The sequence below is a fragment of the Eretmochelys imbricata genome, chromosome 24, assembly GCF_965152235.1.
Source record: "Eretmochelys imbricata isolate rEreImb1 chromosome 24, rEreImb1.hap1, whole genome shotgun sequence".
In the NCBI taxonomy this organism is placed as follows: Eukaryota; Metazoa; Chordata; order Testudines; family Cheloniidae; genus Eretmochelys; species Eretmochelys imbricata.
Genome location: NC_135595.1, coordinates 948,441 through 963,058, shown reverse-complemented (window position 1 = coordinate 963,058; position 14,618 = coordinate 948,441). Strand labels below are relative to the sequence as shown.

General features: G+C 61.2%; 2 protein-coding genes across 2 annotated transcripts in view; one reads left to right on the top strand and one right to left on the bottom strand.

The window, feature by feature from the left end:
* Positions 1-11,037, bottom strand: part of SHC1 (SHC adaptor protein 1) — a 28,123-nt gene extending 17,086 nt beyond the window's left edge. Inside the window, exon 1 of the mRNA XM_077841378.1 lies at positions 10,920-11,037. The gene's annotated coding sequence lies outside the window, so the exon portion shown is untranslated. The remainder of the gene's footprint in view (positions 1-10,919) is intronic.
* Positions 11,038-11,288: 251 nt separating this feature from the next.
* On the top strand, positions 11,289-13,268 carry CKS1B (CDC28 protein kinase regulatory subunit 1B). The gene is made up of 3 exons (XM_077841387.1): positions 11,289-11,443; positions 11,687-11,814; positions 12,652-13,268. Exons 1-3 carry the CDS (start codon positions 11,385-11,387, stop codon positions 12,702-12,704), a joined length of 240 nt encoding a protein of 79 aa, XP_077697513.1. The 5' UTR covers positions 11,289-11,384; the 3' UTR covers positions 12,705-13,268.
* The last annotated feature ends 1,350 nt before the right edge of the window (positions 13,269-14,618 follow it).

Sequence of the window (14,618 nt, the reverse complement as noted above, 5' to 3'; positions counted from 1 at the left end):
CCCACCCCCACCCCCGGGAGATCCCTGTGCACTCTGCACCCCCATGAGATCCCCGTGCACTCTGCGCCCCACCCCACCCCCGGGAGATCCCCGTGCACGCTGCGCCCCCACCCCCGGGAGATCCCCGTGCACGCTGCGCCCCCACCCCCACCCCCGGGAGATCCCCGTGCACGCTGCGCCCCCACCCCCGGGAGATCCCCGTGCACACACCCCTCCCAGCACCATTCACCAGCGCTCACCACAGCCTCTCGCACCAGGGAATGACCATTCCAGGGGTCCCTGCACAGTCCGTGCGAGAGCAGAGCTCACTCTGCCTGGGGCCCAGCAGCGCTGTACAGCCACTTGAAAGGCATGCAGGAAGCAGCGACCCACCTACCCGGGATTTCCCTGAGCCGAGCCCTGCGTGTTCCACCCCACAGCCGAGCCAGGCTGCATGCTCTTGGCAGGCAATGGAGGGGCTTGCGCCCCCCGGAGGCCAGGCAGCTGTGCACTGCCCACTGCTGGAAGGGGCAAACAGCCAGCCAATGGAAACGGGGTCAAAGGTCACCGAGCACCAAAGCACGGTGCCCTACCTGCCTATCACAAGGGGGCAGGGGGGGCTGGAGCCGTACTCTGCCGGTGGCATCAGGTGCCCGGTGCAGACTAGCCCCAGCAGCAGCAGGAAGGGGGCAGAGCAGCCCCCGCCTGAACCTCCCTGCTCTGCGCCTTTTCCACTCCCCCTGGAGCCAAGGGTCTGTTCATTGCCCGCCCCACGTCTCTGGAGCAGCTTCCGATAAAAGCTGGCTGGAGTCGCACACAGGAAGCAGCTGCCCATGGGAGCAGGGAGTGAGGGGCAAAGGGAGCGGCTCAGGGCTTTGCCTTAACTCCTTCACTCCCAGACCGGGCAGAACCCCGGAGCACAGGGGTGGGGGAACAGGCATGGGCAGCGAGGGCTTGGTGCGGGGCTCTACGCAACTGATCCAAACCCTGAGCTCCACGAACTCACTCCTGATCTGCAGGTTCCCCCAGTCCTGACCCACAGCCCCTGCTAGCCCAGCCCTGGGCTCCCCCTAGCTCTGCTGGTGCCCCTCAATCCCGACCCGCAGCCCATCATCCCAGCCCTAGGCTCCCCCCCACCAGCTCTGCTGGTGCCCCTTGTGACACAGTGGGGACTGAGTGGGGCGGATTGTCCTAGGAATGTGGCAGGGGAGTTTACTGGGACTTTCTGCATCGGTGATGAGATAGCAGGGGGTGACTTCACTGGCTGGGACGATACCTGAGCCTGTAACCTGAGCCGGGAGGGTGGCTGGGGCCAGGTAACACCTTCTGCCTGCGAAGCTGGACAAAGGCTGGAGGAGGAGCTGGGGGGAGGCTGGGTGAGCCGGCTGGAGGGAGTTTCGGTTGTTGGAGTGGGCTGGGGAAGAGGAGAGAGCCCCAGAGCTGGGGTCTAAGCTCTCTAACCCCCAGAAGGGCCTGACTAAGGGGTCCTGTTTATGTCTGCAAACTCTGGTCTGGACTGTGTTCCCGTCGTCTCTAATAAACCTTCTGTTCTACTGGCTGGCTGAGAGTCACAGTGAATTGCAGGAAGTGGGGGTGCAGGGCCCTGACTTCCCCAATCTCAGTGACAACTGGTGGCAGAGGTGGGATCTACTGCACCCATGAACAACGAAGAGGGATTGACAGGGACAAGGCGTGCTGAAGAGTCGGAGAGGAGCGGTTTCGGGGGCCGGAGGAGCTACGCTTAACTTTTGGGAGTGTGTGACCAGCAAGAAGGACTGTTGCAATAAAGGGGTCCCCTTGGGCACTGCGGTGAGCAGTCTCGGGGAGGAGGAGTCTGCAGCTCGACCCTGGGAGAGAGGTGGTGACCGGGAGAAGGGCTGGCACAGTAGGGGTTCCTCCTGGACACCACCGCTCCAGCACACAGGCCTGCGAGTGGCCAGCAGGAAGATGTTTGGGCTGACTCCCGAGATGTACAGGAGAAGGTTCCGGAGTCAGCGTAAAGCCCCTGAGGGCACATATCTACAAGCTCTGGTCTGGACTGTGTTCCTGTCGTCTCTAATAAACCTTTTGTTCTACTGGCTGGATGAGAGTCACGGTGAATCGCAGGAAGTGGGGGTGCAGGGCCCTGACTTCCCCAATCTCCATGCCACCCCTCAATCCTGAACCACAGCCCCTGTTATCCCAGCCCTGGGCTCCCCCAGCTCTGCCGGTGCCCCTCAATCCCGACCCACAGTCCCCTCCTATCCCAGCCAGACTCCCCCAGCTCTGCTTTTGCCCCTCAATCCCGACACGCAGCCCCTGCTAGCCCAGCCCTGGGCTCCCCTGCACAACTCTGCTGGTGCCCCTCACTGCTGCCCCATGGTCCCCCTGCTAAATAGTCCTTGGTTTCCCAGACACGGAGCACGGGTTACATGGACCTGAGCCAAACTGCAGAGATTTAGCAAGAAGAACAAAGTGGGACTTGAATGGGACTGGACAACTCACTTCACATGTGACGTGGGCCAGGTGGAGCCACTCCTGGCGAGCATGGATGCTCCTTGGTCTCCAGAGTCCCGTTTACGTGAGCGAGCACCTCAGCAGAGACAAGCAGTCAAGCTGGGGTTTCACCAAGATCTGCCCCAACACAAGGAAGCGTGCGCGGCTCCCCCCAGCACAGCCCCCAACGGACAGCGGGGTAAACAACTCCCAGTCATACGCTGGGAAACCGGGTTAAAACACACCCCTGGTTGCGTCTGGACCAGCGGCCCCAGGAGCAAGGCCCTCGTGCCAGGAGTGACAGGGCCGGCTGCAGGCAGGTGTGGGAAGTAGCCCGGGCTAGCCCATGCCAGAAAGGGAGAGTCTGCAGCCCGTGTGCGGCGGAGCCATTAGCGAGGTTTAACTGCAGCACCACAGCCGCGGGTGGGGGAGATGGAGAGGGCAGGGAGCCCATGGCTAAGAGGGAGTTAACTCAGCGCCCCACGGGGGAGCCCTGGATGCTGCAGGGAGGTGGAGGCAGAGCTGCTCTCTCCCAGCCCTGGGATGATGCAGGGACAAGGCCTGGGGGACGGGGAGTAAGGGCCCTTGGAGAGCCAGACCCTGATCCCTGCCCAGATCCCTTGAGACCGGGAAAGCAGGTGGGCCAGGAGCCCGGGCTAGAGAGACACATGGGCTGACCCAGCCTGTCAACAACTGCGGCCAGGTGAGGCCTAACTCTTCTTCAGCCGCCAGTGCACAGGGAGAGCCCTCCCCGCCAGGCACATGCAGCCTGCCCAGAGTTCCCAGGCGGTAGCATGGGGCCAGGAGAGAAGCCGGCCCCCAGGCTCTGCGGGCTCACTGGGGAGCGAGGCCTGTGCTTTCCAGCCACCCTGCCGCGCTCCTGGCAAAGGCCAGACAGCAGGGCCCATGCAGCGCGGCCTCAGCCAGGCATTGTGAGGCAGGGACCCAGAAGAGAGAAGGCTGCAGCCCAGCGGCTGGGCACAGTACGTGCTCTCTGGCTGTCGGACTCCAGCAGAATCCAGCCCCTTCCAAAGCAGCTGCTCCATCCCAGGGCTGAGCGTGCTGGATCCCATTTCTGGAGAGCTGGTGGGGAAAACAAGCCCTGCAGAGAGCCCTCCCCCCACAGCCAGCGAGCAGTCCGAGACATCGGGAGACTCCTCCAGCCCTGCTGGATGCTCTGAGGAGCAGAGGTCAAGGGCCGGGGGCCCTCGGGTCTGTGCTGGATGCCTCCCAACTCCTTCTCTGGGGCGGCCGCACACAGTGGCTCTGCCTGGGCCTCTGCCACAGGGTCCAGCACCCGACGCCCTCCTAGGAAATACAAACCCGGGAGCTGAGACAGAGCTTTGGAGCAGGCGAGCAGCTTGGGAGGAAACCCACGCGGAGCCGTGCGCACACAATGACGCACAGAGCCGGACAGAGAGAGTCTGTGCGAGTTCAGGAGACGCCGCACCAATTCATGCTTCCTTGGCTGACATGCCCACCTGCTCCCTCCTGCAGCCAGGAGACATGGCTACTTGTGGGCAAGCCGTTTCTTCTCGCCCAGGGCTGACACAAGGTCTCTTGGACAGGCCAGAGCCCCCGGCAGACTGTGATCCCGATGTGCAGCCACACGACAGGCTGCGGACGTGCTCCCTGCGGGCAGGGCGTGCGGCTCAGGAAACGCACCAGAGAAGGGAGACGTGCAGGAAGGCAGGCAGACGTTCGGCCAGCGGCAGGTCCTTCCCCAAGTGACACAGCAGAGGACCGGTGACACCGCTACCCGATCCCATGGGGTGAAAGCATCTGTGTCCCATCTCCCAGATCTCACGCGCACGCCAGCTCTCTCTCCCTCTCTCACACCCAGGCTCCCTGCAACTCTCTGCAACAGCAGGAGCCGTGTGTCCAGGAATGGCTTTTCATCACCAAGGGGGACAGAAAATTGTGGGACCCCCAGGAGTCACATTCATGGCCCCCTTTGGGGTCATGACCCCATGGTTGGGCACAGCTGCTCAGTGAGAAACACACCAGAGCCCAGTAAGAAGATGCAGGAGAGGCCAGCGGGGACCAGCAGGTCCGAGTGAGAGAAGGAAAGTCTGGTCCATCACCAAAGCCGCCTACCCACCACCACAGTCCCCGAGAACCGCTGGCCTTACCACGTACTCCATCTGCGCCGCACACAGGGAGCAGAGCTGCAAAGCCCCTCTTCACGGAGTCCAACCTGCGGTTCAGTGACAAACAGGGAGTTAGCCGGCCTGGCCCAGCGCCCAAGGAGGCTGCCGTGCACTCAGCACTGACCGGACGAAGTGAATCACTCGCCATGTCTCTTGGAGCCAGCCCCACCATTGGGGCAGCCTCTTTCCCCACTGACTTGCTGCTTGGCTCCGTCCAAGCCAGGCCTGCCCCAGGAGGTCACTACGAGCCAGGGAAGAGATGGTGTCTGGCTGCTGGAGATCACACAGGGGAACCCCTGGCACTGGCTCCTCGTTTGGATCCCTGCTTGCTTGGGAGGCTGCCTGGCACCCGCTTCCCCGGAGGAGGCGTAGCAGACAAGTGTGGGAAGTTTGGGGTCTCAGCCAAGGTGAGCCTGGCTCCATCTGCCAGGAGATGCCGGGGCCTGGAGCAGCTGGGGTGCGGTGGGGACATGAAGGGACGCCTGGGGACGCTGCTTGCCACACATACATCCAGCCAGCCCATGGGAATCTCCCTTAGAGGAGCAGCAAACCCAGTGAGCCACTGAGACGACGTTGGAAGCCCATATTCTAGTGGAACAGACCAAAGCAACCAGGCCCGGGGGTTGCCCACCTCCAGGCAGAACCTTCTGTGATGCTGCTGCCATGGGCCAGACTGAAGCACCCTATAGAGAGAGGCTGGACTCTTGCCCCCACAGCCAGGGAGAGCCAGGAGCCTTCACCAGCACCTCCAGCCGGGAAGGGAGCAAAGAAGTGGGGGCCTGAGGCTGGGTCCCAGCAAACACCCAGGGCTGCACCTAGTCTCGGCCCCCTCATAGCCCACGCACCATGGGGTCTCCCCAAGTGCCAAGGTGAGTGAGCCACCCAGGCTGCTGCTGGAACTCCCCAGGACACTGCAGCTTTGCTGGGTTCGTGCGCCCCTTGGCGGGGCCCACAGCAGCATACAGAGCCCGCGGGTGGGGACTGTGCGCTCACCTCCCGAGGAACCACCCCTGTGGGCCCAGCCACTCCTCCGCCTGGGGGAGCAGCACTCGCAGCCCAGCCAGCGCCTGACTCCTGCCCACAGCTGCACCCAGTGAGCTTGGCAGGCAGAGACCAGCACAGGGCATGGAAGGGGAGGAGGTTCCAGGCCCAGGGAGAACATGGCCAGGGCAGTGGGCACGGCTCCTTCTATGGCCCAGAAATGTCCCACTCAGCTCCAAGAAGAAAAGGAGGACTTGTGGCATCTTAGAGACTAACAATTTTATTTGAGCATAAGCTTTTGTGAGCTACAGCTCACTGCATCGGATCCTGGCCCGACCACCCCTCCTCCCTTTGGACAGGAAACTGCCCTCCAAGCACAGCAGGGAAACAAACCCAATCTACTTCCTGGTAGCACCTGGGCCCGGAGACATGCAGCTGCCCGGGCAGCCCGACCCTGGGGTGGGCGCCTGGGCCCCACTGAGCGCAGCCACAACTATCTATCTGGGTCCTTCCCAGGGGCCCGTCTGCAGCAGAGATGGCCCCTTGCTCCTTTGAGACAGGCCAAGTGAGGGACACCCCTCCAGCTCCTCTGCGCAGACCCTGGGGACATCACAGAGCCCAGGACAGGCCAGCCAGGAGGAGACGTCACTTGCCCTTTGACCCCGGGTCCGAGGGTAACAGCTCATTTAGCATGAGCCAGTGTGAGAAGTTCATAGCTAGCTGAGCCTTCGGCGGGGCTGGGCGGGGCTCAGCTCCGCTCCAGGGCACCCCAGGACCCAGTTAAAGGACACACAGGGAAACACACCCCAGAGGGAGGGGAGAAGGCAACACAGACACTGCCAGGGTGGGACATGGGAGCCTGGGAGAGGCCCCATCTGGGGAGCCCAGGAGCCCTCGAGACACCCCAGAGGTGCTGGAACGAGGCGATGCCCTGGTAGCCCCCAGGGGCTCTCCGACCAGCCCAGCCAAAGGCCCCTTCACACAGGAACACCCCCCCACATGCACCCCTCCTTCCCCAGGGGTGCAGGAGCTAAAGGCAGCTGAGGGTAAACCCCAATCAGTCTGCGCTGCCCCCCCTCCCCCACAAACACCACGTCTGGCCCCCCAGAGCTGCGCTGAGCCCATTCCCAGACGCGGGACAGGCGCCCAGCAGCACTTTGGCCAGAGGCTGGAGTGGTCTCTCCCCTTGGCCTCCTAGACGGGAAGCTCTTTGGGGCATGGGCTGCGTCTACTGAGCACCCACCATGGTATGGGCACTGGGGCAACCCCCAGCATGCAGCCCTGGGCACAAACAATGCCAAACCATTTTGGACACCTGGAAAGTCGAGCGCCTCCTACAAGGCAGGAGAAATCCGCTTTCAAAGCCTGCGTCCTCGGGGTTATTTCAGTCCCTTTCTTCTGCTCATAATGGCAGAGACAGCGAAAAGGCTTTTCCCATCCGGGGCTGGATCCAGGCTCTGGCTAGCCCAAGTGAACCAAAGCCCCACTCTTCGCAGGACAGGGCTACCCCTTCCCACTCACATCTTCCCTGTGAGCCAGAGGATTAGCACCCCGGAAATGGAGCAAGATATGCCCTGGAGTCCGAGGCCCACATCTGTTCTACCAAGCTATGAGCCACAGCTGGGCCCACCTGGTTCCGCCAGAGCGTTCAGCCTGCTGGGGCCACGAAGATACACAACACAGGAGGCTTCTCTGCAGCCTAAATCTCATTTCCGATCAGCTGTTTCCTGACTCAGCATTTCTGCGCACATCATTTGGCAGCCCACAGGGTGGGAGCTGGGTCTGAACAAAGCAGCACCTGGCACGCAGGTTGGCTGGGCAGCTGCCATGCAGTGCGGCGAGGGCAGGGGAGTCACACCAGCAGCAGGCTCAACTAGTGGCTGTTTCCCAGGAGCTTCACTCAGGGAGGGCCCTGGGACTAGAGAGGCCCAGATTATTTCCCTGGCCCACAGGGGAAGAGTTCAGACATAAATAAACGTGAGTACAGGCCAGCACTGGCTGCCACTCGCAGTCATTAGGGTCTGGGCAGCCAGCAATAAATCACGTGGCAGAGCCGCCAGGCACAACACGGGCAAGGCAGCGAAACCTCAGCAGCTTTGCCAGCAGACCCAGTGCCCTTAAAGTGATGCTCACCCCCTGTCACTCCAGGGCACGCTCCAAGCTACCCACGCAGCAGCAACCAGGGGGATCCCAAGCCGGGACAGAGCACAGCACAGATCCATGCCTGGGCTCAGGTTGGAGGCTGTTGTGTACTGGAGGGGGAGCAGAGATGGGAGGGGAAGCATGAAGGAGCGTTGGGCTTTTGGAGTATTCCTGCTCACTGCAGCTTCTGATGCCAAGACCTCGGGGAGGTTCTTAAAATACATCCAGAGGGGAGGCTCTGTGAGGCTGGGACACAAAGGCAGCAATTTAGGTGTTAATCCAAGTCCCTAGCAACAGAACCAGTGACTAATCCTACTCACCCGCTCTCCCCACCGCACACTGTAATTTACCAACATCAGCTACAAAACCCAAAGTTTAAACAACGCTCACATTCTGACAGCAAACCACAAGAGGCAGGAAATTCACAGGCTGGGTGAGAACCCAGGCCGCATTTATGCAACACGGCTGGGCTCGGTGATGAAAGAACGCTGCACTTGCAGCCTGAACTTGGCATTTCTGCACTGGCCTCAATAGCACCAGCCCAGTTGCCTCTCAAGGTGAAGAGTCCAGCCTGTGAAATATACACCCAACAAGCGACAGCCCAGTACACTCCCTGCACAGAGTCTACGCCTTTTGTTTACAACAGCGTCTAACACAGCAGGAGGGGTCGATCGTTCTTTTGGTGCATAAGGTCCTGGTGCCTGTAGGGCCCTGGGCAACAGATGAGCCAGACTGTGCCAAAGGCGATGAAGCCTGATCAACAGCAGGCCAGACGCGACTCCAAAACCCTCCACAGGAGACAAACATTCCAAGGTCTCGCTGGCTGACGGGTGAGCATTCCGCACAGCTGCCACGCCCACAGGGTCAGCAGCTGCAGGCTCCCCACGGTCAGACAGTTAAATCCCCCCTGCCCTGCCCCCTGCCACGTCATGGCGTTAGAACACACAGCCCCTGCTTGGGCAACTCCTTGGAGCCCCTTTGGGATCACAGGCTCTCAAGCACGCGTCCTCTGCTCACACTACCATTGGCCAACTCTGCACAAGGAGCGGGCTCAAGCTAGCACTGTGCAGAGACCAGAGTGATCCGCCTGGCACAGCTACCGGCAGTGCGCGGCTTTACAAAGCACCAGTGCCCAGTTCCCAGGGCCACGCACCTGCCCGAGCCACTGCTGAGACCTTCCCAAACAGCTCCCAAACTCAGTCAAAGCTCTGCAGCTGAGCGTGTGATGGGCCTGCTCGCCCCGGAGCCAGGCGTTGAGCCGAGGGATTTACCGTTCGGACACGTTACCCTTCGCCCCCCGAGAGCAAACCAGAGCTACTCAGTCTGCCAGCACAAGCAGGGAGAGGCAGACTCCTTGCAGGCTGGGATGAGGAGAGGCTGCCGGGAAGCAACAGGAAATGAAGAAACACCAGGAATGTTTCCAGCCGGGGGAGGAAGGTGAAATCACAGCTGGACAAAGGTTACCAGGGATGTAAACACCAAGCGGGGCCCCAAGCACCCGCTTCCTGTGGAAAGGGGGCGTCTGGCGGGGGGAGCCAAAGAAAGCCACATGAGGCACAGACACAGCTAGTCACAGCTTTCCGTCCCTTGGCTCCACTGCACCCAGGCTGGGACTTGAGAGCAATGCTGCCCTGCAACCCACATGGGAAAAGGAGCGACTTGCTCCCACACCCCGTCCCAAGTGGAACCCGGTTACCACTGACAAGAGCATTGACATCAGGCTCCTCACGCACCGGAGAGCAGCCAGTGCTGGCCTGTTCTCACACCTCCTGTTCACGGAGCAGAGCGGGGCTGCCCTGGCAGTCACCCTGCAGGGATGGAGGCTGAAAGCGAGGTGGCTACGGGTGTCATGCTGGGACCCAACCAGCCCAGGTCTGAGGCACTGGGAGCCTGGCCCCATCTCACCCTGCCAGTGGCCCTCGCTTACTCACCATCTGCTCCGTGACACACAGGGGAAAGTACAAGCACCCAGAGGCTCCCTGCCACTGGCAGATAACCGCCCCGCTCAGGGTGCCCCACAGGGACATCTCACGGACCCCTAGACTTTAACTGTCCAGCAGGGAGCGAAAGGCCACCACAGACCCAGAGCAGATGCAGCGACAGTAACCGGCCCATGGCTGGAACCATCTACACAGGCCGCGGGGGTGATGGAGAACAGGCAGAGAGGGCGACTGGGGGGGACAAACAGCGAGCGAGCGAGGGGGCTGCCAAGGGGGGGAAGCAGGGTGCACCGGGGAGGCTGCGGGGAAGGGGAGCTTGGGGCCAGTCCATGAGAGGAGGAGCACGAGCTGGGGGACGCAGGCAGGTTCCTGGGGGGCACCAGAGCAAGGGGGTTTGTCACACCCGGGGAGCCTGAACCCATAGAGACCAGCGGGCAAAGGGGGAGCTGTGGAGAGGCAGTAGGGAGCTGAGACCCTGTAAAGCAGGGGGCACCATAGGAAGTGGGGCAGGGGCAGGACAAAAAGGGGATCGGACCCAGGGCAGGATTGGTGGGCTGGGCGGCAGAAGGGATCAGGTCTGGCGGATCCGGGACGTGATCATGATGGGGGGATCGGGCCCGGGGCGGGAGGGATCCGGGACGGGATCGTGGGGGGGGGAGCGGAGGAGATCGGGCCCGGGGGAGGGAGGGGTCGGGCCCGGGGCGGGATCGGGGCGGGGGGGGGCAGAGGGGATCGGGCCCAGGGCGGGATGGGGGCGGGGGTGGCGGAGGGGATCGGGCCCGGGGCGGATCGGGCCCGGGGCGGGATCAGGTCTGGGGGATCCAGGACAGGATCGTGGCGGGAGGGATCGGGCCCGGGGCGGGATGGGGGCGGGAGGGGAGGGATCGGACCCGGGGCGGGATCAGGTCTGGGGAATCCGGGGCGGGATAGGGGCGGGGGGGATCGGGCCCGGGGCGGGGGGCCCGGGGCGGGATCAGGTGTGGGGGATCCGGGGCGGGGGGGCGGAGGGGATCGGGGGCGGGGGGCCCGGGACGGAATCAGGTCTGGGGAATCCGGGACAGGATCGTTGTGGGGAGGATCGGGCCCGGGGCGGGATGAGGGCGGGGGGCCCGGGACGGGGGGATCGGGCCCGGGGCGGGATGAGGGCGGGGGGCCCGGGACGGGGGGATCGGGCCCGGGGCGGGATGGGGCGGGGGGCCCGGGGCGGGGGGGGATCGGGACCGGGGCGGGACCGGTCCGCGGCGGGTCTCACCGGGGCACCATGGATCCTCCGGGCTCGCTCGGCTGCCGGCGGCCGCGGCTCCAGCACAAACTTCTGCCCGGACCCTCCCTCGGCCACTCACTTCCGGCCCCGCCGGCCCCGGCTCGGCCTCAGCGGGCCCCGTCACGTGACGGGGGCGAGCTCCGCTCCCCACACCCGCCGGGGACGAGCCAATAGGAACGCGCGCCCCCTTCTCTCGGCTTGGCCAATGAGAGCGCTACAGCATCCGGGCGGGGACACGCCCCCCGCTGGAGTCAGTCCGTCGCGTCGCAGGCGATCACGTGAGAGGAGTCCGCCCCGCCTCCTCCGGCTGGGCCAATGGGCGCGGGGGGCGGCGGCGTTTGAAAGCGGCCGTTGAGGCCGGCGGGGGGGGAGGGCGGCGCGAGAGCGACCCAGGCGTCGCGTACGGCCCGGGAGCGCGCAGGGGCTGCCGGGAAGGGGGCGGACCGCGGGAGCATGGCGCACAAACAGATCTACTACTCGGACAAGTACGACGACGAGGAGTTCGAGTACCGGTGAGAGGGGGCGGGGCCGGCGCGCGGCCGGGGGGAGGGGCGCCGGGCGGGCCCCGCCCCCTCCCCCGGCGCCGCGCGGGCCCGTGCCTGGGGGGCCTGGCCCGGGGGGCCCCGCCCGAGAGACGCGAGGCCGCGCTCGGGCCTAGCCCCGCTGGGGGGGAGGGGCTCGGGCCTAGCCCCGCTGGGGGGGGCCGCCCCCCGGGACCGCCCGCCTGACCGCCCGCTGCCCCCCCCCGCTCGCAGGCACGTGATGCTCCCGAAGGACCTCGCCAGGCTGGTCCCGAAGACGCACCTGATGTCGGAGTCCGAGTGGCGGAACCTGGGCGTGCAGCAGAGCCAAGGCTGGGTCCACTACATGGTCCACGAGCCAGGTCAGCGGGCCGGGGTCCAGGGCGCCCGGGGGCCGCGGGGCGCTCGGCTTGGTGGGTTTCGGCGCGCTGGGGGATGGGCGGGAAGCCAGAATCGTAGCGGGGACCGGCTCCGGGGCAGGTTTTGTGTTGCAGTCCCACGTGTCTCCCTCCTGCCTTCCGTAGGAGTTAAGGGCAAGTGCGGGGAGCGGAGCCTGGCCCCCAGCCGGCTTGCTGACTCCACAGCAGGAACATCCCCATTGCCTGCGACAGTCAGAGCCTGCAGCCGGCCGAGCCTTCTGTTGCTAATGGTGATGAGCTTTGCAGAAAGAGACCGCACCCGCTTCAAAATCTGAATTTAGAGACTCCTGCCATTGCAGTTCCTTCCTAGGATAAACCCCGCTGCATGCTAGCGGGGCCGCTGTTTACGGTAGCGTTGTCCCCCAGCTGGCCTGGGGACGGAATCGAAGCTGAGTGCTCAGTATGCCAAGTGAGGTGCTGAGGGACAGGGTGTTGTAGAAGTGATCTTTGTAGCAATATGGGATGTTCAAGAGGGAAAACTCCTGTAGTCATCAGTCAAGTGGGATCCCTTTCAGTCTGCAAGCTTGAGCACATTTGAACTCTGGGGCTGTTGGCTCGCTCCTGGGGGAGACCTAATCTATAACGTGACTATATAATGACACACCTGGCCAAAGGGGCTTCTGGCAAATTAGATTAGATTGTCGGTGTCAATTTACAGGGCTCCGGGTCTATGGTTTTATTCCCTTTCCAGACACTGGGAACTAGGGAATAAGTGAACAGAACGCTTGTGCATTTTAACCTGCAGATTGTCCTAATGCTCTGCTCTCCATCTCCTCTCAGAGCCTCACATATTGCTGTTCCGACGGCCACTGCCAAAGAAGCCAGAAAAATGAACCTGTTACATTTGACCTGTGTATAGAACCTCCCTCTTTGTCTTCTCTTAGATACATGCACCTTTGGAGGTTTTGTCTCCTGTTTTAAAATGTCTGACAAATGTCTCAATACATTAAAACTCCTGGCGATTAACTTCAAGCAAATCCAATCATCATGACAATAGTGGCTGGTAGAAAATGACTTAACTCAAAACTAGAGTCTGGCCTTTACATAAGAAATATCCTGTTGTATAGAACCCAATGATTCTTACCTACTGAGTGTGTCAATGCTCTCCTGAGTTCTACTTGAGCAGAGAGATTTTAACTGCAAAATCTAAACTTCACCAGTTGAAGCATAAATATTTTAACATTGTTTGGCACGTGATAGTTGCTGCTTGTACCTTTTACTCCAGGGGGTATGTTGGACTTTATTCCAGGTGGACACTGTATCCACTTCCTTGGCATCTGCTTTAACACTGTTTGATATGTATTTTTGAATCTGTATTTTTGAATAATTTTTAAAGTTCTAGAAAGTCTGTTCAAAATCTGTGGTTGAAGTCCTTCAATAAAGAGGAAGTTTTTTTAAAAAAACATGGGTTTCCCCTCATTCATCTGAAACAATCCTCTCTGCCACCTTTTTATTGTCTAAACACTGGATATCTTCCCCCACCCCCACCAGGTGGTGCTAACACATGTCTTTGTTTTTGTTTCATTAGTTTCAAGTGTTAATCCTCCACAGATGTGTAGAGAGAAATAACTTTGCAGGATTCTAGTAATGTGCCTTAATCTCATTTGCTCTCAGAAAATCTTTCCTAAAAGAGATGAGACTATTTAACTCTTTAAAAGGCTTATTACCTCACTGCTAAGTACCCAATGTTTCTCTAAAACCCACCCCCGCCCTTTGTCTGCAAAATTCATGTTAGGGCTTCAAGGCTAACCTTCTGTCCATCAAGGCAATAATCATAGTAGAGAGTTTAAGTATGGTTAGGTCTTTAGCATTCAAGATTTAGAACAGGGGTTCTCAGACTGGAGGTCGGGACCCCTTAGGGGGTCACAAGCTGTCAGCCTCCACCCCAAAGCCTGCTTTGCCGCCAGCATTTATAAGGGTGTTAAATATATAAACAAGTGTTCTTAATTTATAAGAGGGGTTGCACTCAGAGGCTTGCTATGTGAAAGGGGTCACCAGTACAAAAGTTTGAAAACCACTGGTTTAGAAGACATCCTACTGTCTAACTAGATGCTAAAGTTGGTTTTCCTAGTGGGGAGATGACCTATGTCCTTTTTGGAGTCTGTCTCAGCTATTGATGTATAGCTCCTCTGCTTAGCTCATAGAGAAACCGGTCAAGCACTTGACTGGGGATAGCTGCAGGCCTCTGATCCCTGAATCCTTGTTAGCCCCCTTACTGGCAGCTTTTTTTTAGTGTGGCATGACTGAGCAGTGAAGCAAGGAGCTAGTTAGTGTAAAGTGGTATGGGCAGGAACCATGCCCCTAGCTCTAATTGCCAACAGCTAATTGTCCCTGAAACAGGCTGCCAGAGCCAGCTGCAGTCTGGTGTCCATAGGCAGGGCCCCACGCTGTAGGGAGGGAAGGGTAGCAAGCCTAACTTCCGCAGCATGCCACAATCCCAGTACCATGAAACTCGCTGGGAAGGGTGCATGCCTAGGCAGGACTCCTTGGTTCTCCCCTAGCTAGGCAGCAAGCCCGGATCCCAGCACCAGGAGGTCCCAGGGAAGGGTGCCTAGGTAGGGCCTCGTGGGGAGGGGGGGCAGCGAGCCAATCCCTGCAGTGTGCCAGGATCCCACCAGGGGGCGCCCAGGGAAGGGTCCCAAGGGCACGCCGGTCCGTGCCCCGCCATCGCTCGGACTGTGGCCACGCCCTGTGCATCAGCGCCCCGCCCACGGGGAAGATGCAGGCCAATCAGCTGCTAGGAAGTG

Excerpts from the sequence above, each read along its gene's own strand:
- CKS1B (XM_077841387.1), top strand. The coding sequence starts at position 11,385 with ATGGCGCACAAACAGATCTACTACTCGGACAAGTACGACGACGAGGAG. Across the intron at positions 11,444-11,686 it reads GACGAGGAGTTCGAGTACCG|GCACGTGATGCTCCCGAAGG; the intron begins GTGAGAGGGGGC and ends CCCCGCTCGCAG. Across the intron at positions 11,815-12,651 it reads CTACATGGTCCACGAGCCAG|AGCCTCACATATTGCTGTTC; the intron begins GTCAGCGGGCCG and ends ATCTCCTCTCAG.